The sequence below is a fragment of the Hippichthys cyanospilos genome, chromosome 14 (genome assembly GCF_059441005.1).
Source record: "Hippichthys cyanospilos isolate Australia breed blue-spotted pipefish chromosome 14, RoL_Hcya_1.0, whole genome shotgun sequence".
NCBI classification, from domain to species: Eukaryota; Metazoa; Chordata; class Actinopteri; order Syngnathiformes; family Syngnathidae; genus Hippichthys; species Hippichthys cyanospilos.
The window spans coordinates 11,053,715-11,074,101 of record NC_142382.1 but is presented as its reverse complement, the minus strand read 5'-3'; the positions used below and the strand labels follow the sequence as shown (position 1 = coordinate 11,074,101).

General features: G+C 39.2%; 1 protein-coding gene across 2 annotated transcripts in view; it reads right to left on the bottom strand.

Moving 5' to 3' along the window:
• The window catches only part of LOC148412946 (formin-like), a 55,224-nt gene extending 36,421 nt beyond the window's left edge, over window positions 1–18,803 (bottom strand). The window contains exons 1-6 of one of the 2 annotated variants that reach the window (XM_088433143.1): window positions 18,712–18,803; window positions 16,150–17,662; window positions 9,805–9,971; window positions 4,579–4,699; window positions 2,225–2,286; window positions 240–913 (exon numbers count right to left, since the gene is read on the bottom strand). In XM_088433143.1, coding sequence (XP_088289269.1) covers window positions 240–913; window positions 2,225–2,286; window positions 4,579–4,699; window positions 9,805–9,971; window positions 16,150–17,584 — 2,459 coding nt within the window. In that variant the 5' untranslated portion in view covers window positions 17,585–17,662; window positions 18,712–18,803. Of the gene's footprint in view, window positions 1–239; window positions 914–2,224; window positions 2,287–4,578; window positions 4,700–4,785; window positions 6,872–9,804; window positions 9,972–16,149; window positions 17,663–18,711 lie in introns of those variants that run through there. The other variant, XM_088433144.1, reaches the window with a different exon arrangement.
• Window positions 18,804–20,387: the final 1,584 nt, after the last annotated feature.

The following is a 20,387-nucleotide window of genomic DNA, read 5'->3' as shown; positions in this document are numbered from 1 at the left end:
CCTAGTGTTTCTTGTTCGTAGGCTTTTCCTTTATATCACACATCAAAAAGCCAAAGTTGGGTCAAAAATTCCCCCAGGGGTTAAGAGTGTATGATTCTTTGCCCTAAAAAGCATCACTATTTTTACGGTCGTTAAACTTAGCATTGTTGTCCCAACCCCATGTTTTACATGTTAATCTTATGAATGTAATTTAATCGTTACCCATGTGGTGGTTAAATATATTTGCAAGTAGCACATACTTATCGTCATGTATTTGGATCCTGGTCCAGTACAGCGGCTTCATGGGACAGGCGGGTTCAATAGCGGGCTTCCGAGGGGGCTTTTCGAACATCTTACTGAAACTGAACCCTCCCATGAGCGGAGGTGGTGGGGGGTTGGAGCCTGGTGGAGGGGGAGGAGGCGGAGGGCCTGCTCCAGGTAAACCAGGAGGGGGAGGGGGCGGTGGTGGTGGGTGGCCACCCACGGTAAATAAAGGTGGCGGTGGCGGTGGCGGTGGCGGCGGCGCCGCTCCCGTAACGCCTGGCAACGGAGGTGGTGGGGGTGGCGGCGGTCCTGAGAGGCCTGGCAAGGGTGGTGGAGGCGGAGCCGGTGCAACAGGCCCCGAAGCCGTTTTAAGCCCCAAACCGAGTCCGATGGAGTCCAAATTAAGTCTTTTCGGCACGTTCTGGTTGGCTGTTTGTACAGCTTCACCCGCTGGGCTCTTGATGAAGGTCTCCCTGTCTGTTTGGATTCCCACAGTTCGGCAGGTTTTGATTGTCGGGTCATCGGCAGTCGAGACGGCCGCGTCTCGGGTCTGTCCGCGCTTTACATTGTCGGCCTTGTCTTTGTGCATCTTGGCAATGACCCCTTCAAGGTTGGAAATTGCAACTGCATGCTCGCCTCGAAGTTGGAAAATCTGAAGCTCAAAATCTGACTGTAAAAGCACAAATATGAATATTATGGTCATTTCATGTCAATCCAATAATTTTAATCATATTGCATTCCAGTTACATGATGATTGCATAGCTTTGCATAGAACATTATTATTATTTTCAGTATCTTTTGTGTGCAAAAAAAAACATAATAAGAAAGTGATGACTGATTTTCTCAGAGAAAATACAGCAATTTAAAAATTTAATTTTTTTTTAATTTTGTTTCATTTAAAAATGAAACAAGAAAGCAAAGCAATGTATTGACTCGAAACAACAAGGAAACGGACCTTACATATGTTCCTTATTAACTTGTTTCGCCTCGAAACAGCATGAGGCACGTTCCCGCCCTTTGTTGCGGGCCGACTGTGGTACACGTTTCTCAGTCTCAGCATCAGTCGATTAAAACACTCAGACTGTGAAAGACCTTTCTGAGGTCAGATTTTGATCGGGAAAACTGCCAGTCAGTCAAATCTAAACTGTCTTAACTGAATGAAGCAGAAACATCATTAGCTTGACAATAACGTAACAAGATTTTGTTAGTTTTTGTCATCGATAGCAAAAAAATCAAGGGTGTTGCACAAAATTTCACAGTGTTCACATGAAACACATTTATGAGATAAATGTTAATTGTTTTTTTTTCAGGAAGTATTCACATGAAAATAAACATTTGTTAAAAACTGCATTTTAAAACTATTTTGTGGAGGAATTTCAAGGACATTACTGTGTTTCTTATTTTCAATATACAACATTTTTCAGACTACAACCTACCTATCCTAAGATGTTTTTTTATCTCTCGTTAGGGCCAGTTCGCAGGAAAACTTTAATATCCACCGACTGACCAATTTATAGCCACATGTAACAGGTACTATTTTATTTGGGATGATTTAATTTACGTCTCTTCTCGGTGTACCTGAACCAAGTGAGTCATGTTTACAATTTATCTCACGTTACAAGGTAAAATAAACAGACATAGGAAGAAAACATATCTAAATCTTTGTCATTCATTGATATTTCATTCGTTTTAACAATATTAGTTTTTAGTTGGTAGTGTATTGAACATAACACTTAAAACAGCATTCGTGGTTTTACAAAAGCTATTCATTTTGTCACTTAATGACTGAAATAACTGCTTGAAAAACGACAAAATGTCACCAGTTTATGCAAACTTTAGTCGCATTGTGGAGAGAACAGTTCCAGTGGCTGTACTTGAACATTTCATGCTTACTTGGCGCCATCGTGTGTTTATACTAGTTTACTGCAGCTAAGTAAGTATATTTCCCAGGAATTCCTGTGCTACCTGTGACATAACTTACATGCATTCGCTCCAAGTCTTCCTTGCATTCCCTCTTGAGCTGCAAAAGGGCAGCCTGGTGCTCTGAAAGGAAGAACAGCACAATTCAACTGGGCAACAATTTGATGACACAAAAAAATACATTCGTCATCATTGTTGGTGTGTTTGTATGTTTACAGACAGGAAGACCACTTGGACATAAAGAACAATGAATTTCTGGCTCTACTAGACTTGAGGCTGTGCTGGATAAAAGAAGTGATAACATTCTACAAAGGGTTGGGTCATTGCTCATGGAAGGACCAGTTTGGCAACAACCAGTTTTTAATCGTGTATGTGACAATGTGGTGCCTGAAATTAAAAAAAATTCTCTAGTGAAACAGTAATATGGAATAAACAGGAACCACTTAAACCAGGATTCGTTTATTTTTATTGAAACAAAACTTTTACTATTAATGGTCTGAAATTATTGTATGGCCCTATAGCCTCACTATACTTAGGGGTACTTTTCTCTTAAAATGTACAGCTTTGTGATGGATTTAAGGTTACACCTCATAAATAACAATAATACTGTCTAACCTGGATTATTACACATGATGCAATCCAGACTTGTGTTTCATTAATGATGACCAATGCCTTAAAATTGTGTGCACGGTCATTTTAACAAACTACAGTAACTAGGGGTGTTACTAGGGTTATTTTAAAAAGTTGCTTCATCCGTCGATGAATCTGATTTTCAAGTCCTGTATTATGTTTTGGTTTTCATCTTTCCATTCAAAAAGAGGACATCTCCTTTAATTCAACATTATTTTTCTTATGATTTGTTTAATGGTTTAGTCAGTAACATTGGCTAACATTTTGGTAATTGTTTTCAAAAGTAAAAGCAGGCGTTTGTAAATGTCTTATTTTAATTCAATACAATGATAAACAGTCTGCTTTCATAGTTGACTTGGATGGTCAGTTTCTTAGGGTATTTGTACTTTGCAGCAGAAGAAATGCATGCATGAAAAAGTTATTTGTAGTATATTTGGAAACGTTTCACTGTCAGTCCAATTGCATTGGGGTGAATTCAGGCATTGAACTATTATGATTATTCCCTGTTAAAAAGGCTGAAAAACAAATTGGTTTCGAGGCTGTAATTCTGAGGATTTGAACAGTGTTAGGTTTCTAAATGATGAATTGATAATCAAAAATAATTATTGATTAATTTGATTATCGATTAGTGTGATTAATTTTTGTACACCAAATTATCACTAGATGTGTCAAATTAACAGATGAATTGCAAACTATAAATAGCAATAATATTTAAAGGGCTATGTTTTTATTGTGTCATTTTTAATCATTAACTATGCTTTCTGCATGCTGATTAAAATCCCAATTTTTTTTTTTTTTTTTTAAATTAGGCTTCTTGTGCTTAAATTAATGGGTGTGAAGGGGAAAGTGATTGGCTGTCATTGTGTTTGGCATAACCAGATTGGCTCCCGTTGTGGGTGGGAGGGCAAGTTTCAGAAGAAGGAAAATGTGAAATTTGATTGGCTTGTGACAGTTCTTGGTCTGCTGAATGGTAGGTTTAACTTTGAAAAAAAGCGCCCCGACTGCGACGTTGATAAAAGTAATGTATAGTGAGTCTTAGTAAGAAGGAATTTGCTTACCAAACAAGTAGCTCAAGTTTAGCCACATAAATGCAAAGCATCCAGCTGCATATGCAGTCACTACTAACGCTGACGTAGCAAACCAAAGAAAAACTAATTCTGTGACGAACAGTGTTAAATTTTAATGTCATTTTTTAATGGTTTGGCCACAGACAAAAGGAAACAGCACCATTTGTCTTGAAACTAAAGATTGCAGTCAGCACTTGGAACTAGTCTCAAATACAGCAGGATAAATGGTTACAACTGCATCTGTTAAAGTCCGATGAAAGAAATAAATGACTAAAGCCTTTTTTTGTCATTGTACATCAATCTTTTGATCTGCCACAAAAACGCTTTGTGTCTGAATAAGACTGGTTGAGGGTTTTCTAAAAAATATAAGCGAGATTAAAAGAGATTACATCAATTAATTGCAAATCTCAATTAATGCCAAGTCTCTGATTAATGTATCAATATTTTAATCCCTTGACAACACTTTGACAGAACGTTTTAAGTTTACCAATGAATATAATCTTTTATGGATTTTCATATGAGTAATGCCAAGCAATTTTCTGATGATCAACAAACTCAAGTGCATATGGCAGAAGATATATTTGTAGATTTAAATTAATTGGGTGTTAATTTGCACTTCAAGATACCTCATTTTGTGTCATTTCCTTGGGCCACAGGAGTCTCTCAGCTCAGTTCACATGGAGAGTGGTAAATCCGTGGCGCAGTATCTGGTTCTTACCTGCCTCTGTGTACTTGAGTCCGACCTTTTCTTCTGCATCTTTGGATTTGGGTGGTGGCCACACAGCCTGCAGACGACCTGGAGTGCGGTCCTCACTGTCCGCGGGCGACGTGGCCTCCGTCTATCATAACAGAGCAAATACGACCATGTTATTCCTGGAAAAAGTATTTTTTTACGGTCGTCGTAAAGAGTGATGTGATGACATACGTTAGCTTCCGCAGGTGCTTTGAGTTCCCTGCTGGGAGATTTGGAAGCTCTCTCAAAAATAGACCGTAGACTTTCTTTGTCACTTTTGATCTTCTTTCTCACCGCTTCGAGATCCACCGGTTCGGTTTTTTCCTTTTTGACAGATTTAGGGCCAAAAATACTCTGAAAAGTGTCATACGCCAGGTCAGAGGTTTTTCTAATTTCTGGAAGTTGGACTTTTTGTCCTGCTCCACTTTCGGACTCATTGTTTTTTTGGGGTTCTGGATCAACTTCCCGTCCTTCAGTTTTGGCCTCGTTGTGCTTATCATGGTTAAAGTGCTGACTGTTTCTCCAATTCTCAGAGAGAGGCTTAGGCTCAAGGTGTTTTTTGGTCGGAGCGGATGTCTTCTGCTCGGGTAGGAGTTTGTTTTTGTTGACCGTTTTTCTTAGACTGAGCAAAGCCAGGTCAGCGTCTTTCTCACTTTGCTTGATCTCCGACACAGTCTCTCTCTCTTCCCCTACCGCTCCTTTCTTTAGCACCCGTAGACCACTAAAGAGAGCTGGCATCTGAAAAGAAGGGGATGAATAGATTGATGTATCCTTGGATTGGGGTGAGATGGACGAGGCCACATCTGGCGTCTTTGAAGAAACTGATTGCTGGGGTGAAGGTTTGGTACTTGGTTGGATATCACTAGATGAGAACAATATTGGTTTCTTTTCTACATTGTCAGAATTCTCCTCAACACTTGGAGAAGGTATCGAATGTAGATTTTTGTCATTTTCCCCAAATGTTCCAGATTTCCCTAATGTTGGGGACTCTTCTGTATTACGGCCCAGGATAATGGAGGGAACAGGGAGAGAACAATCGATTTCGTCATAGTTGTCACTCTCTTCCGTCCGTTCACTTTTATCGCCATCTGCGCTCGGTTCTTCTACTCTGTTAAACATAGTAAATGTTTTTTCTCTGGAACCCGAGAGGAGAGGGCCAGTCCGAAATTCCGTGTTTCGGCTGAACCTGTGTGTAGATAAAAAAGATTCTAAAGGTGATATCTTATGACCGTGTGTTCGAAACTCTGGAACAGGGATGTGCGTCTCAGTGGCATCCGCTTGTACAGCTCCATCACTTTGGTGTGTTAAATCTGTGCTCTCCTCAGGTAGGGTGGGCTTTCTGACAATTACCAGCTTCTTTGGTAGGCTTTGAAGCCCCACCCTCTCTCCTTCATTTTCAGAGTCACTATACGTTTCCACTCTTGTTACCACGACTGTATCCTGGTCCAATGAGCGTGACAGCTCCCCTTTCACCGGAGCGCCGGACTCCTTGTGAGTTTCCAATTTGTCAACATCTTGTTCTCTGTAAAAGGAAGAAGTTTCATCCCCTGGAGACGGATCCTCGCTCTCGTTGAGCACGTTTTCTCTTTGAGGTGTTTGGCATTGTTCAACATCTGACAGTTCTTTAAAAGATGTCAGCACAGCGGGCTGCACATCTGATGCTGATCTCTCCCTAGTGAGAAGATTGTTAAAGACGTTTAACAAAGTCGTTGTGGGCTTTGTTGTTCCTTGTGCATCAGAGAGATTACTCGAATTGTCCATTCTGGCTCAACACGTCACACAGGCATAGATTGAAAGAGAAAAACAAACTATGCGGCGGCTTTCCCAAAGCTACTCCTTCTCAACTGCAAACATTGGCAAGAAACAGAGGGTCTTTGTATGGACAAATCTCCTCTTACCTTCTCCGAGAGGGTACCAATTACAGTGCTACTGTGTGAGTGACACAGGAAAAATGTTTTCTATAAAAGTCATTCACTTGCTCAAAGAAATGACTACTATTTGCGTAGAGAAATTACTACGAGGAAGCTTCCTGCCTCAAGTCAATCTGTCGGGCTCTACTGTATATCCTGGGAGAGCAGAGTTCAACTTTCACAAAGCAATCCCTACTATTCCCACAAGGTGAGCTGTATTTTCCATGTTGATGGTGTGTATTATCCTTTTTTTAGCGCTGCCATAAAGTCTGTGGTCCATGACTGAGCTTTTCCTTTTGGTTCACGTCTGTCTTCTTTAAGGATCTGTCTTAGCGAGGAGGAAAAGTCCAAGCAACTGTTGTATGAGAAAAAAACAAAAAAAACAAACTTGCAGGTGGGGGAAAAAGCGTCTCACTGGTCTACCCAGTCTGTGGACGCCCTCCTTTAGGTCCCTCCCTTTCTGGGAGGGAACCTGTAGCACCAGCCACAGGTGTCTGATTACCTCATGTTCGGAAAATGGCTGTGTGGCAAAGAAGTGAAAACAAAAGGGTGGTGTGTGTAATCGACTGGATAAGCAAACAAGCTTAGCTTAGTTTCAGTAAGTTTGGGTGGTTGTACTGTAGTTAGTATTAGCCAACACACTAACACTGATGATGTTGTTATTTAACATATAAAGTACAATTAGAGAGTACTGCTATAAGTGCCAATATTTTCATCTTATTTACGGTTATGTTCTGCTCCAAATTGTGCTGGTTGTTTTCCATAGTTTGGGGAATTCCCTCTTGCTCTCAGAAACGAAAAGTCAACGTCTTTACAATGCCTGGCACAGCCTGCTTGATTGAATACCTAATCTGTAACCACAGAAGAATGTGCAAAACAAAAATGTTTTGACACGAGCATTGCAGCTGCGTGCATGAAAGTTAACTTTTCAGACTAACTTGTGTCAAAATGTAACTCTTTTACTCACTATTAAATAAGGGCCCATGATAATATCCCCATTCCCCCACAGAATTGTCAGTTTCACTTATTTATCAAGTACAAATCACAGGAATATACACGTGTGTTCCTCAGTTATATAATTAAGGGTGTGAAAATTCCAGATTAATTGCAATCAATTACAGTTAAAGTGTAATCATTTAAATAGTGTTAATTCCATTTTTAATATCTGACGTTATGCTTTCCGAATGATAATACAAGTATTGAGCTACTTGGCCTCGAGTTGTTGCCACAGCTATAACGATAGCAACAAAAATGCTAATGTAGCATGCCATAAAGCTCATTGGCAAACTTCAGAACATTCACAAACACCCAATGTTTGAGCAAGTGCGGGAAGAACAAGCTTGATGATGTTTTATTTTAATGTTATTTTCTAATTATATGGTGATTGACAAAGGAAAACAGCACCAACACCATTGATGGTTGAAGCTAAAGGTTGCAGCCAGCACTTGGAACTAGTCTCAAAATATAGAATAAAGTAAATGGTTACAACTGCATCTGTTAAAGACTTTTAAAGAAAATAAATGACTCTTGCCACTTTTTTGTTGTTGTACATTAATATTTTGTTCTCGCACAATAAAACAATTGATCTAAAAAAAACAAAAAACACAACAACCTCTGGTTGAAGGGTTTTCTCAATTTTTGGGGGTGAGATTAAAAAGAGATTAATGCCATCAATTAACTACAGACAGCACTATTATTAATATATTATAATATGTACAGGCGCCTTTCGGAACATTCAGGAGATTATAATGTATTCATATGAAAAAATGCCTCACATTGAATGAGACCTTCTAATGGATTTTGTTATGTCATCACAGTGGTATTATTCACACACACGCACGCACACACACACACACACTAAATCCCCTCAGAGGCCCTGCTTTTTCAGCTTTGATTGCAAAGAGTTGTAGTAATAGCATTTAAATTTCAAGGACTGATACAAACCATGAGATCAGCAGCAGCAGTAATTACTTTTAACTCCTTCACTGCCATCGCTAGCTATATACATTCAAGATTTATTTTTACTGGGTTGGCAGAAGATGATTTAACTCATTCACTGCCAGTCAAAAATATATTTTAAAGGTCAGGGCACAAAAGACTGAGACCTTTAGAACCCTATTACAAAGCACGACTGTCATGACAAAGTGATTAGAAAGTAGGTTTAATCAATAGATACAATTCTAAGTGTGTCCTCTGCAATTTGAATTACCCAATGGGTTATTCCGGGGCTATGCCGTCACAGAAGCCTTGGGAATAGGGATTTCACGGGTGTTTCACAGTGTGTTAGTATCTTCTGTTGGAGGCACATGTCTGCTCCTTCATGTGAAAATCTTCTGCTTCTGTCCACAGGAAATTGTGCTGTATCTCTATGCTCTATGGTGTAGCCTGCTCTCTGGCTCTGATAATGACACTTCCGGTACCTCCAGTGGTGGACAGTAACTCCAGCTGTAATGCCACATGCTCTGGTAGATTTGGAAATGCTTGGATTGTGTAATTACAACCTAGTTTTTGATTGAACTATAGGTGAGAACTTCTTAGAAATCACATGTATTTCTACATGTGATTTCTAAGAAAAAAAACATTAAAAGTGAAACTACAATGGCGAATAGACCAATGAAAATTTACCTACACACTAACCTACATAACACTTTAGACTACATTTTATTCAGTCGCCTTGTTGGTCCAGGTGCTATAGCAGAATGTGTGTGTGTGTGTGTTTAGCAATTGCTGTAAAAGACAATGAAGCCGAAGTATTTTACAGGGCTGTCGCTTTAATAAAAAGAGCGCTTACTCATTTAACCTTGTACTGTTTGTATCACTGATATTGCAAAAAAAAAAAAAAAAACAACTGCAGATAGTTTCAGGTTTATGAAAACAAAGCATGGATTGCACCGATAAAATATGTACAGCTAATTAATCCATCTCATACGCCACAAGAATGAATATCTTAGTCAGATGTCTAAAAAAATGAATAAAAAGCCCGAAGACTTTACAGCAAAAATTGTAATCATTATTCAAGGTAAGACTGTATTTTTTTTGGTGTCCCAACAGTGGATATGTGGGAGGTTTGATAATTACTCAAAATGATCATCAGTTTAGAAGAATTGTCATTGAGAATTGTATTATTGTATTATTTTTCAAAACAAGAAATTATCTGGGTCCGTTTTGTCTTAGGATCTGTCTACAGATTAGAATCCATGACCCTTTAATCCATTACAAGAATTTGTGATCATGTGCTTGGAGAAAAATGCCTCAGCAATGTAATGAACGTCTGTGTTGCTCAAGCTTAAGGGGCCCTCACCGTGCACTCCAGCTTGGGATAATATGGTGTATCCCCAATGATGTCATCTTCTGGCGGTGTGATGCGGAGGAAATCCAGGTGATCGGGACGGGGAACGCGGGACAAGGGCTCCTGAGGGTCATCGCCATCTAGCGTCCAAATATCATCTTGACGGAGGAGGGAGTCCTCTAGCGGAGGGGATATACAAACACACAGTCAGTGTGTTATACATGCTGAGTAGCTACACAACTCAAGTAGGTTGTGGTGCGTAGCCCGTTTGGATAATACAATTGACTTGGAAGGAGGCTTCAGAATCTTTTAGCATCAAACATGCAGCAGCAGTCCCGTTTTCCTGCAAGCCTCAGGACATGAAGCTATTTTTATCTGCACTTACTCAGCTCTCGTCCTACAGGGAACACCCGCAGCTAGCTAAAAAGATCCAATAAGGATGATCTCAGAAAACACCTTCAGCTAATACGATTTTACCTGCATGTTCTCTGTACAAAAAAAAAAAGAAACTTCAACATTTGTATGGCTTGCAAACTCATAATTGTGCGGTGTAAATTCACTAAGCCTGCCCTGTCAAAAGAGGAAAAAATGCAGTTCAGCAGGATTCAGCAGAGGATTTAGTTGTCAGTTTCTTGGTTTGTGATTGGTCTGCTACATTTTACATTGTCATTATAAACTTTGTGCTTTTTGTATTAATACATCAGTGGCAAACTGCAAACATAACATCTAGAGGCATCCTTGTAAACTATAGAACAGCAGTTCTCGACCATTTTTTACAATGATGTACACTGTATTTTTTTGTGACCAAATACCAACTAATTAGCACAAAGAATTAAAAAAACAAAACAAAACTTAATACAGAGTTCTGTACGATCGGTATCTGATTCATTAAACTTTAAACTACATACAGTAAATTGTGGTATTACTTGGCATATTTTATTCAGCAATCCCAGATAATACTGTAGATCATGTAACATTATCACAGTATGTACCCCCATTTGAGAACCTCTGTGAGAAAACCCATGTGAAACACATTAAAATAATAGGAGCTGAATGTAGCAGCTAGAACACAGCATCATCCATGCAAAAAGAAAAGATCACGAGTTATGGATATGGGCAGGAAATGAACAATGATAAAATAGGTCAAAATGTAGAGATCAAAACCAAAAAAGCCTTAAAGCTTGCTGACTTCATGTGGCCAAAGTTAAATACTTTGAATAGGTTGAACAGAAATAAGAACTTCCTGTTCTTGAAAATATCTTTCAACCTAACTTTTTTTTGTAATCTTTGCAGTTAGACTCTAGTGTGACTGCAACACTTGCTTCTAGAGACTGGTAGCCCCTTTGAAGAAAATCCTGGAAGTTGAGCGTCGGCCAAAAGCCTTAAATTCAATCATGACGCCCCCTGTCGCCACACCAAAATCACACACAATAAAGTGGAAAGCTTTTCCGAATAATGGTAAACATTTAAAACAGTCCACCATAATTCACCATTCTGAGCAGCAGTGGCTACACTCATGCTAGTCATCTGACATTTGGGACAGCAGAGGGAAAAAATGAGAGGAAGATTAAATTAGTAACATTTCATTCTAAAAGGCTGCACGGTGCCGCAGTGAAGCCTGCTGAGTGTGTCCTGGGACATTTCCAACTTCAGACTCCCAACAGCTCTCTCCAGAGCAACAACTCTTGAACAGGTGCTTCACTGTATGTGTATCATTGCCACAGAATACTTAAAATAACCAAAAATCAAAAGGATGAATACCACTAAAATTTAAACAATGTACTGTACAACATACTGTAGTTTAATACGCACGAGGATGCCTACGCTGCCTCCATCTGGTCTGAAAGGCACATAATCCTCATTCCGAAGCACTGCAGTCTAGTTTTGAAATTGCCACACAAACACGCCCACTTTTGTAATGCAAATATTGTATTCTTTTGAAACTCTGTAGATGCATTATGCATTGAGCAAACTTGAACTATTATTTGAAAAAAAAAAAGACTTCATTTGGCACATGTGTGCACTACTTTGAACAGCCCTGGGCGGATATGTAAGATTGTTATTTAATCTGCCTCCCTACTGAGACAGACTCACAATGTCAATAAGCGACAACACGCAGTGCAGATGAGAGGATGTTCTCGGATGACACAGTTAAGTATGACAAGAAGAGCATTAGAATAAAACTGAATAATACATCTACAGTATATGAATACGATGCTCTTGGGTAAGATCAGTTTATTTTTCTGTGCAGAGTATACTTTTAGGTGACAACTGAAGAAATAAAACTGCAAAAATGATCAGCTATCAATGTGTAGGTGTTGCCATGTCATACTCTCAATAAGTCTGTCTGCGTTTTGTGTGGCTCAGGAACCTTGGAATGTCAGATCCTGACAGGGTGGCATTGCCAAGGATGATTTATTAACCTACTTGCCACTCTGACTGCCATTCTTCTTCTTCAGTGGTCATGGGATGCTTTATGGATGCTGCAAACTTGCATTGCTTGTTAAAGGGACAATGTGTAAGATTTAGACCGCTTTTCATTAAAGAGGAATAAATTAAATGATTATGAATTTCAAAAACTTGCAAATAAATGTGTTCTTAAAGACAAACAGTATGCTTTATATATAATCGTAGGTCTAGTTATCAGTAAATTATATTACATGGGGGGTGACACCCCTCCAAAGGCTGCCATGTCTGTTATAGCTACGGACAAGGATAAATGCAGCACTTCCTGCTTTCTGTAATGAAAAACGGTCTAAATATTAAACATTGTCCCTTTAAGAGTAAAATTCATTTAAAATTGAGACAATGTGGATATTCACAATAACAATAAAATTTAGGTCCTGTTAACATTAAAGTAGTGTTTGTGTGGACAATTTATCTACCCTGCATATTTACATTGACTATACGTATAGGCTTTTTTGTATACGTATACATTCTAATCGGTCATTATTTGTTACACTTAAAAAGCAGCTGTTCAGAAAAATAATGTTGAGTTCAACTGACAATGTCAGAAAGCTTTTGATTCAACAATACAGAGCGTTTATTATCATGGCTGTATTGTGAAGTGGTGTTGAACTGCAATTACAATACAGTTCTAGCGGTTTCTTAATATTTGGGCCCTTTTAAAAATAAAAAACATTTTCTTTAAAATAATCAAAATCTAAAGGTTAATCGATTATTAAAGTAATAATAGTTACAGTTTTAATACCAGACATGTTGGTGGCAAAACAATAAATAAATCCATCACTGATTGTTAAGACAGATTCTCCTTTTTTAAGACCCCCTAAACAGCTTTGCCACTGCTGCCCTATTTAGTCCAATAAAATCCATAACAATCAGTCAAAGTCACGCAAGTAGGCCGTATGGTATGATGAGAGCATGTGGCCTCTTTTACCCAGGATGGAAGATCATAAACGTTATTATAAATCATGACAAATGCAAGACTTATTATAAAACATGAGCTGGTCTTGTGACCGCCACTGCAGTTTCACCGCATGCTTGCTGTGAAGACCGATTGACTGATTGCTCTCTTTAAGAACATTGGAACCTCAGCGAAAAGTGCTGTGCTAGTCTGAGAACCAAAGCAGCAGAGCTGAATAACCCTTAAGCACCCACAAATCATTATTCATTTGAAATATAATTCTGGTGGCAAATGGGAAGCAGAAAATGGAGGAATATTACAGAGTGCCTTTATTGGGATTGACAGCCTACCAATTGAGACGCAGACAATTTGGTTAACCTTGCTCCTCTCCGCTGGTCAATGTACACTTAAAACAGAGCAGACAGGTTGTAATGGAAATATTACAAGATGCTACTGGGGTTGCAGTGAGATAGGTTTTGATAGTTTTTTTTTCTTCCAACACTGCGAGTTATATTGGGGGGGGAACACTCCTTGCTTGTGTTGGCAAAGTCCACTTCATTACCTGAAAAGAGCTGACCCTTGTTCTCAGTGGCCTCACAATGTTAAAAGGTAGCACACATTATGTTGAATGACAACTTCCAAATAGAAGAAGCTTTCTGGAACGTTTGGGGTAATCTGAATAGAAACATCAAGCAATAAATATGTAAGTTATTAAGTAGGAGGACTAAAAAGAGGGACACTGACTGCATATTAGTCTGTCAGGTTAACTCTTTCAATGCTATTGGCTATAAACAACAAGTATACATTTTTACTAGGCTGGCAGACAATAAATGAACTTATTCATGATCATTGATTGCTAGAAAGTTAAAACAAGTTTTAATTTAACTGGCAGTAAATTAGGTATGTAAAAGAATAGCCTTGACTGACTACAAGTCAAAGACCGTCGTATCGTATGCTAGCTAAGCTGCTTCAAATATTGTAGGGTGAATATTTAGGCATTTGGGGTCATTTAAAGTCAATTTTACTTGTTAATTTGTTGTCTCTGCTAAAGCTTTAGTTCGCAACAGTTCACATTTTTACAGGATGCAACCACAAAAAAGAAAAGACTTCAAATATGAAGGTAACACATGCCACTTTTACACAATAGAAAGCCCATATTGTGTAGATATTTGCAGTTATTAATGCAAAGATGGACCCTTTTCATTCCTGAGTTTTAAATGTCTGACTGCATTTGAATGCACCATGGAGTTAGCGGCGAGCCTGAATGCTGGATACAATGGTAGTTGATGATGTTGGTAAAAACGTGACGTTATAGCAATAAAAACACAGTTGCAAATGCCTTCAAAATAAAAGCATACTAGGGCCACTGCATTGACGTCCATGTATTGGTAGCTATTGTAATTTAGTACAACAATACACATTTCAAAACGAGATAAATTGAAAGAAAATCTGCCATAAAGAAACTTCAAATGCAGCAACTTAAAAAAAAAAAAAACATAAGATAAGGATGGGACATTCTAATCCTTTTTCATATCTGCTGGTGACCCTTTGTCAGTTTCCTCTTAAGTATTTGGAGAGGGCGAGGGCTGTGAGTTTCGAAGCGAATTGGCAATGCTTCAGTTAACACAGCGCTCATGAGAACCATGCTCGGGTTGAGGTTTGTGTCAAGTTCGAGCCTTTGATCAAAGACACTAATCTCCAACTTGGCTGCAGTACTTAGAGAGTTAAAAAGGGATCATCTACCAAATTATTCTCAGAGCCCGCTTGCTTTGTGTGTAACTCTGCTGGGTAGCTTTTAATTTGTATTGGATGTCACACGTCATTGTTGAAACAAGAAAACAGACCATTGACAGACACATCCTGGAATGAGACTGAAACAAATGGAAAAAGAATGTTGTGACAAAGTAAAAATAAAACCTCTTGAGAGCAAATGAGAACCATCTTAGAATAATCTGAGTCCACAACTACAAGTAACCAAATACATACGTTTTGTGGTAAATATTTATAATGATTTTAAAGGGATTTATATGTTCTATGCGACACTATTAGCCGAAACACGAAATTCTAATATTGCATTTGTGGAAGATGAAAATTCACCCATTTCTCTCTATCTCAGGGGGTCAGTTGATGTCAACTGAAAACAACATCACAGCCAATCAGGACTCAGGTAACAGCCAATTACAACTCAACTTGTGAACATCACATGACCAAGCTCAGGAAACATTTGAGCAGTGTTCGGTTGTTACCTTATCCCCGAGGAACTGTGACACATTTTTCAGTTGACAGTAAGTAAAAAAATGGCCGCCCCCAGAGAAAGATGAAAAAGGATGGATTTTCCTGCATTCAAGTGGGGTACATAGTTTGGATTGACTTCCCAAAAGATGGAGAGCCAAACTCTAGCATAAATGAGAACCAAATTAGCATAATCACTAACCACATTTAAAAGTGGCCAAACATGTTAGTGCTATATCACGTCCGTACAATGATTAAGCAGCATTAAGATTAAAGGGTAGGTCATTTCTCCACAATAGTATTTGCTGTGCGGCCCAACTAGTCTTAACACAGCATATTGAATAATATAGTATTTGTGCATTTAAATTCAACATTTTTCTTTTTTTTTTGTTCTCATGGCGGGGGGGCTTTTTTCCACTTTCAGGCAACTTAAATTGACATCACAATTGCTCAGATAACAACCAATTTTGGCTCATATTATTTCTGATTTTGGTCATGTGACATTCACAAGCTGAGCCCTAATTGGCTGTTACCTACTGTGTCACTTTGAGACAACACTAAGTGGAAAAATGGCCGCTTCCTGAGATGGTTAAAACATAGGTGGATTTTGCTGTGTAATTGCAAAAACGTATTGAATCAGAATGCATTGTTTAGACTAGTTGGGGTGCATACAACAAATTATTGTTAGGACATTTGGGGTATTTATTTAAGCTTTTACATCAAGATTTCAAAATGGACATGTGTGTTTCTGAATTGCTCACCTGTGGTTGTGGAATTCCCAGAAGAATTCCACCTTCCGGAGTTGCTTGGCCGTCTGCTGAGATTCAAATCCAGATGCGTGACATTTCGCCTGTTGCCATTCTCGACGTTGGGCTCGTCCGTGTTGCTGGAGCTGTCTCGATCATGGTCTAAGTCCTTATCCGAGAGCAACACTAGGCGGTGGTTGAGCCTAGGGCTCGGTGATGTTACTGGTGACATGCTCTGGAGGCTGTTAGAGGCCGGGAAGGACATGTTGAAGACTCCAGCGAGAGAAGGTGAAGTTGGGCTCTTTGTGTGGCCCTTAGCTAAGGGTAGACCTTCATGGGTAAGGGGAAGAGGCAATCGTAGCCCCTCAGCAAGTTTGTGACCAGTTTTTTCTTGATTGACACTAACATGATTGTCCCTGCTTGATTTTCTCAACCGTCCATACTCCTTAGTGCATGCGCTGCTTCCTGGGTACGAGTCAGAAGACCCTGACCTATCTGGGCTCGCCTGAATGACACGCTGCACTTTTCCCTCGAAATCCTGCACTTTGACAACCATGCACACACCTTTTTCTTTTTGGTTGCTTTCTCCATGCAGCTGCTGAGCGGACTTGACGGTCGGAAACTTCTTTACCGGCCGAAGGTTACTTCCACTTTCCCTTCGGGTCAGGCCTGTCATCAGGCTGCAGGAGGCTGATTCAAAACCTTGCTCGCTGTCATATTCTGAGAAGTCATTGCAGAAATCCACATCGGAGTCGAACATCCGGGTCTCCTCTGTAAAGTCCCAGCCATCTCGGAAGGATTCCTCCATGGGCAGCAGAGGATTATCAACCAAAGAACTGTGAGCCTCATGGACAGATGATGTACCTAGAATTTCCTCCTTCCTAGCAGGAAGATGAAAAGACGGAGTTCCATTTGAAATGTCCGTCTTTATCTGACTCTGCAGGGAATTCTTTGCACCATCAAGCTTCTTGCCTGCCTTCATCTTCATCTTTCTGCTCTTTGTTGCTGTTAGCTCAAGAGAACTTAAGTTGCAGACAACCTCACCTCCTGGGTCAAGCTCCGGCCCCTTGACGTAATCCTGCATTTTCCCGTCCTGGTTACCCATCTTGACTTTATTGGCACAATCCCTGCATAGGGATAAGAGATCTGCCAGCAATTGGTGGTGCTCCGCAGCCAGCAAGCAGAGCTCTGCAACAGCCGCATTTCTTGCCCGCTGACAGTTAAGGGGTTTGCCCGACGAGTCGGAAGACTGGCCTCTTTGTTCGGACGCTGTGAGATCCTCCTTTCCACAGTCATGGTCATTACTCGTCCAGGCTGAAGGAGGGGTGCGGGTCTTATACTTAAAGCTTGGGACCTGCCGCTTTGGGAAGTATAGGCTGATGTTGCTGTGCTCACGAATGGGCACATACAGAAGCAAAACTGTGTGTGTGCCCTCCATGATGGGTGACATGTTGATCACGAAAGAGCTTGCAGGAGATGGTCCACCTGCAGGTGGATTTTACTGCTTATCCAATGGCCCATCCTGATGCTGTTAAGACAGTACAACAACTAATTGCTTGACAGATAATCAATACTACATTTAATCAACAATTACTTTGGTATAAATTGTGTAGACCTAAACTTGTCCAAATACTAAGAATTTCAGACTCCTAGAGTGAATATTCAAATGTATTTAGTCATCTATAAAAGCAGACTGATTATTATTGCCTTAAATTAAGGTAAGCTGTATACAAATATCTGCTTTTACTTTGGAAACAAAAATATCAATATTTTATCTTATTCATTAAAGCATTGGACATTAAAACACGTTTTTTTTTCTTACCTGAATGATTAAAACTATTGACAGGCTCAAACTCATTTGAATAATCATCATCATTTCAGCTTTACAGAGACAAATACTAGTGACATTTGTGGACAGACATTTTTAGACTATTACGTCATTAGCTGCGCATTGGAGACAATTTCGAATTTTTGACAGTCAAATTGAATAATTGAAAAAGAAAAGATTCCTCAGTCCAATGTCAACCTTTTTTGCCATATGGGAAAATTATTAAATCCTATTTTCCTCTCACTTTTTACATGTTAGCACCACAAGAAAACTAAAACATTAACGAGATGGCACATACAGTAAATGTTTCACGACATATATATATTTATACTTGTGGTCCTTGTTTCCTGTCATTCTTCGTTTTCATTTAAGCCATGCGCATTTGTCTTTGTTTTTTAATCAGAGGTGAACAACTTTTTATACTTAGAAAATGCCTTTCTACTGTTTGCATGATAATCCCATGAGGTTAATGTCACCTTGCAATAAACGGGTGCCCGTGCGTTTCCTTAACAACGTTAGCATCATTCGACATTTGTGGCGCCACTCAAAAAACCGCAACATATATTCAGAAATGTTGCGCTACATTTACAGTAAAATGCACACAGAACACAGATATCTAATGAAATTCACACCAGCTTCACTTTGCAGTCCTGGGTTACGATGGAAAAGCAAAGTGCGCAATGTGCAAATGCACCTGCTGTGGGTAAAATCAGGATACCTCGTTAAAACAAAACATATTATTTACTTACCCGATTCACTTGCGAAGATACATTATTTTGGTCATGTCTGTGTTGCAGCGAAGTAAAAAAGACTCACCGCGGATTTACTGGGCTCTGCTGCCATGACTGACGCCATTCAGATCCAATGGATGGAATCTGCACTGCCCAGCTGTGATAGGATTGGCTCATTTTCAAGGAACCCTATTTAAAAATATTTTGAGTCAGTGCGGCTGCGGACCGCAGGTAGGCCAGGGTAGCTATCGACAGCCAACCATTATTTATTTCTTTTTTGGTGAGCGGGTGAACGTTTCCAAATCACGTGGATTATATTTCCTTTTTAAAGCCCTTAGAGCTAAACAGTGACACCCTCTGGGCATTTTGATGTTTAGTTTTTTAGGTCCCTTTTGGACTGTCTCGTTAATGACCGCCACTGATTTGTCATGCTTGATTTAGCCATAGTTTAATCTAGGATGGATTAATATTATAGAATGAATTGGATAGTAAGGTACGTATGAGCAAGGTAAACACATTTTACTTTAGATACTTACGTGCATATCAGAAATATGCACGTCACAAAATCTGAAATACAGGTGCATAGCTACTGTATATATAGAAAATAGACATTTTTAGTTATGGCATTTCAAAAAATTGGAATTCATATTCACTAAATAGTGCAATAATTGTTTCGACCTTCAAGTTTCGTTCGAAGATACAGCTGACAAAAACATTAAGATGTTTATTTTTCAACTTTAAAATATTATGTGACATCATGATTTTTAATATAGGACTTTGGTAGTAATTGGACATCTGAAAAGTATTTTCACATGTGCATTATAATGTCTGTATAAGTTTCATTTGTTAAACTCGAGAAGAGCTCAAGAACGTTAATTGAGGCACACCTGCATAGCAGATGCTGTACATCTCAAGACGACACACAGAATCTACCTGTATGTAAACTCATTTTTCATTGATGCCACTTCTGTATGATGTTGCCAAAAATGCTTTTCACTAATGAGTTCATTTTATATTGCGGTCTTGGCTTTGAAGACGTAACCACATTAACATTTTAACACTGAGAAGTTGAACAGAAAAAGAAAAAGCAAAAGTGAGGAGGATACGGTCAATTACTCATGAAAACGGGACTTATGTGGGCCCAGTAAAGGAGGATGGGAATCATTTTTTACTGGATATTTGAATAGATGATCCTGCACGATCTAATTTTCTAATATTCCTATATATACAATACTGTATCATCCTTGTGTGTGTGTGCAGGCCATGCATTTGGAACATGGGCCTTTAGTGGGGTCTTACCAGACTACAATCACATTATATAAGACATAAAAGTGCAATACAATATAGCACACAACTATGCCACATACATCACCCGGAGCAGTTCAGAATCAATTGTTGTCTAATAACTTGACACACACAAACACACACACACACACGCACACACACACATACACGCACACACACACACACACACACACACACACACACAGACAATACATCTGACCCACCAAAGATGAGTCAATATGTGTATTAATATGATTAGGGTTTTTGATCTGACCTACCAATCAAAGCACAGCAGAGGAGCCACGGTGTTTTTTTTTTTTTTTTTTTTTTTTTGAGTTTACAGTTTACAGTAGATCTCATAGGGCCACACATTTGAGTGGACGGTTCAAATGGTTAAAGCACATGTATCA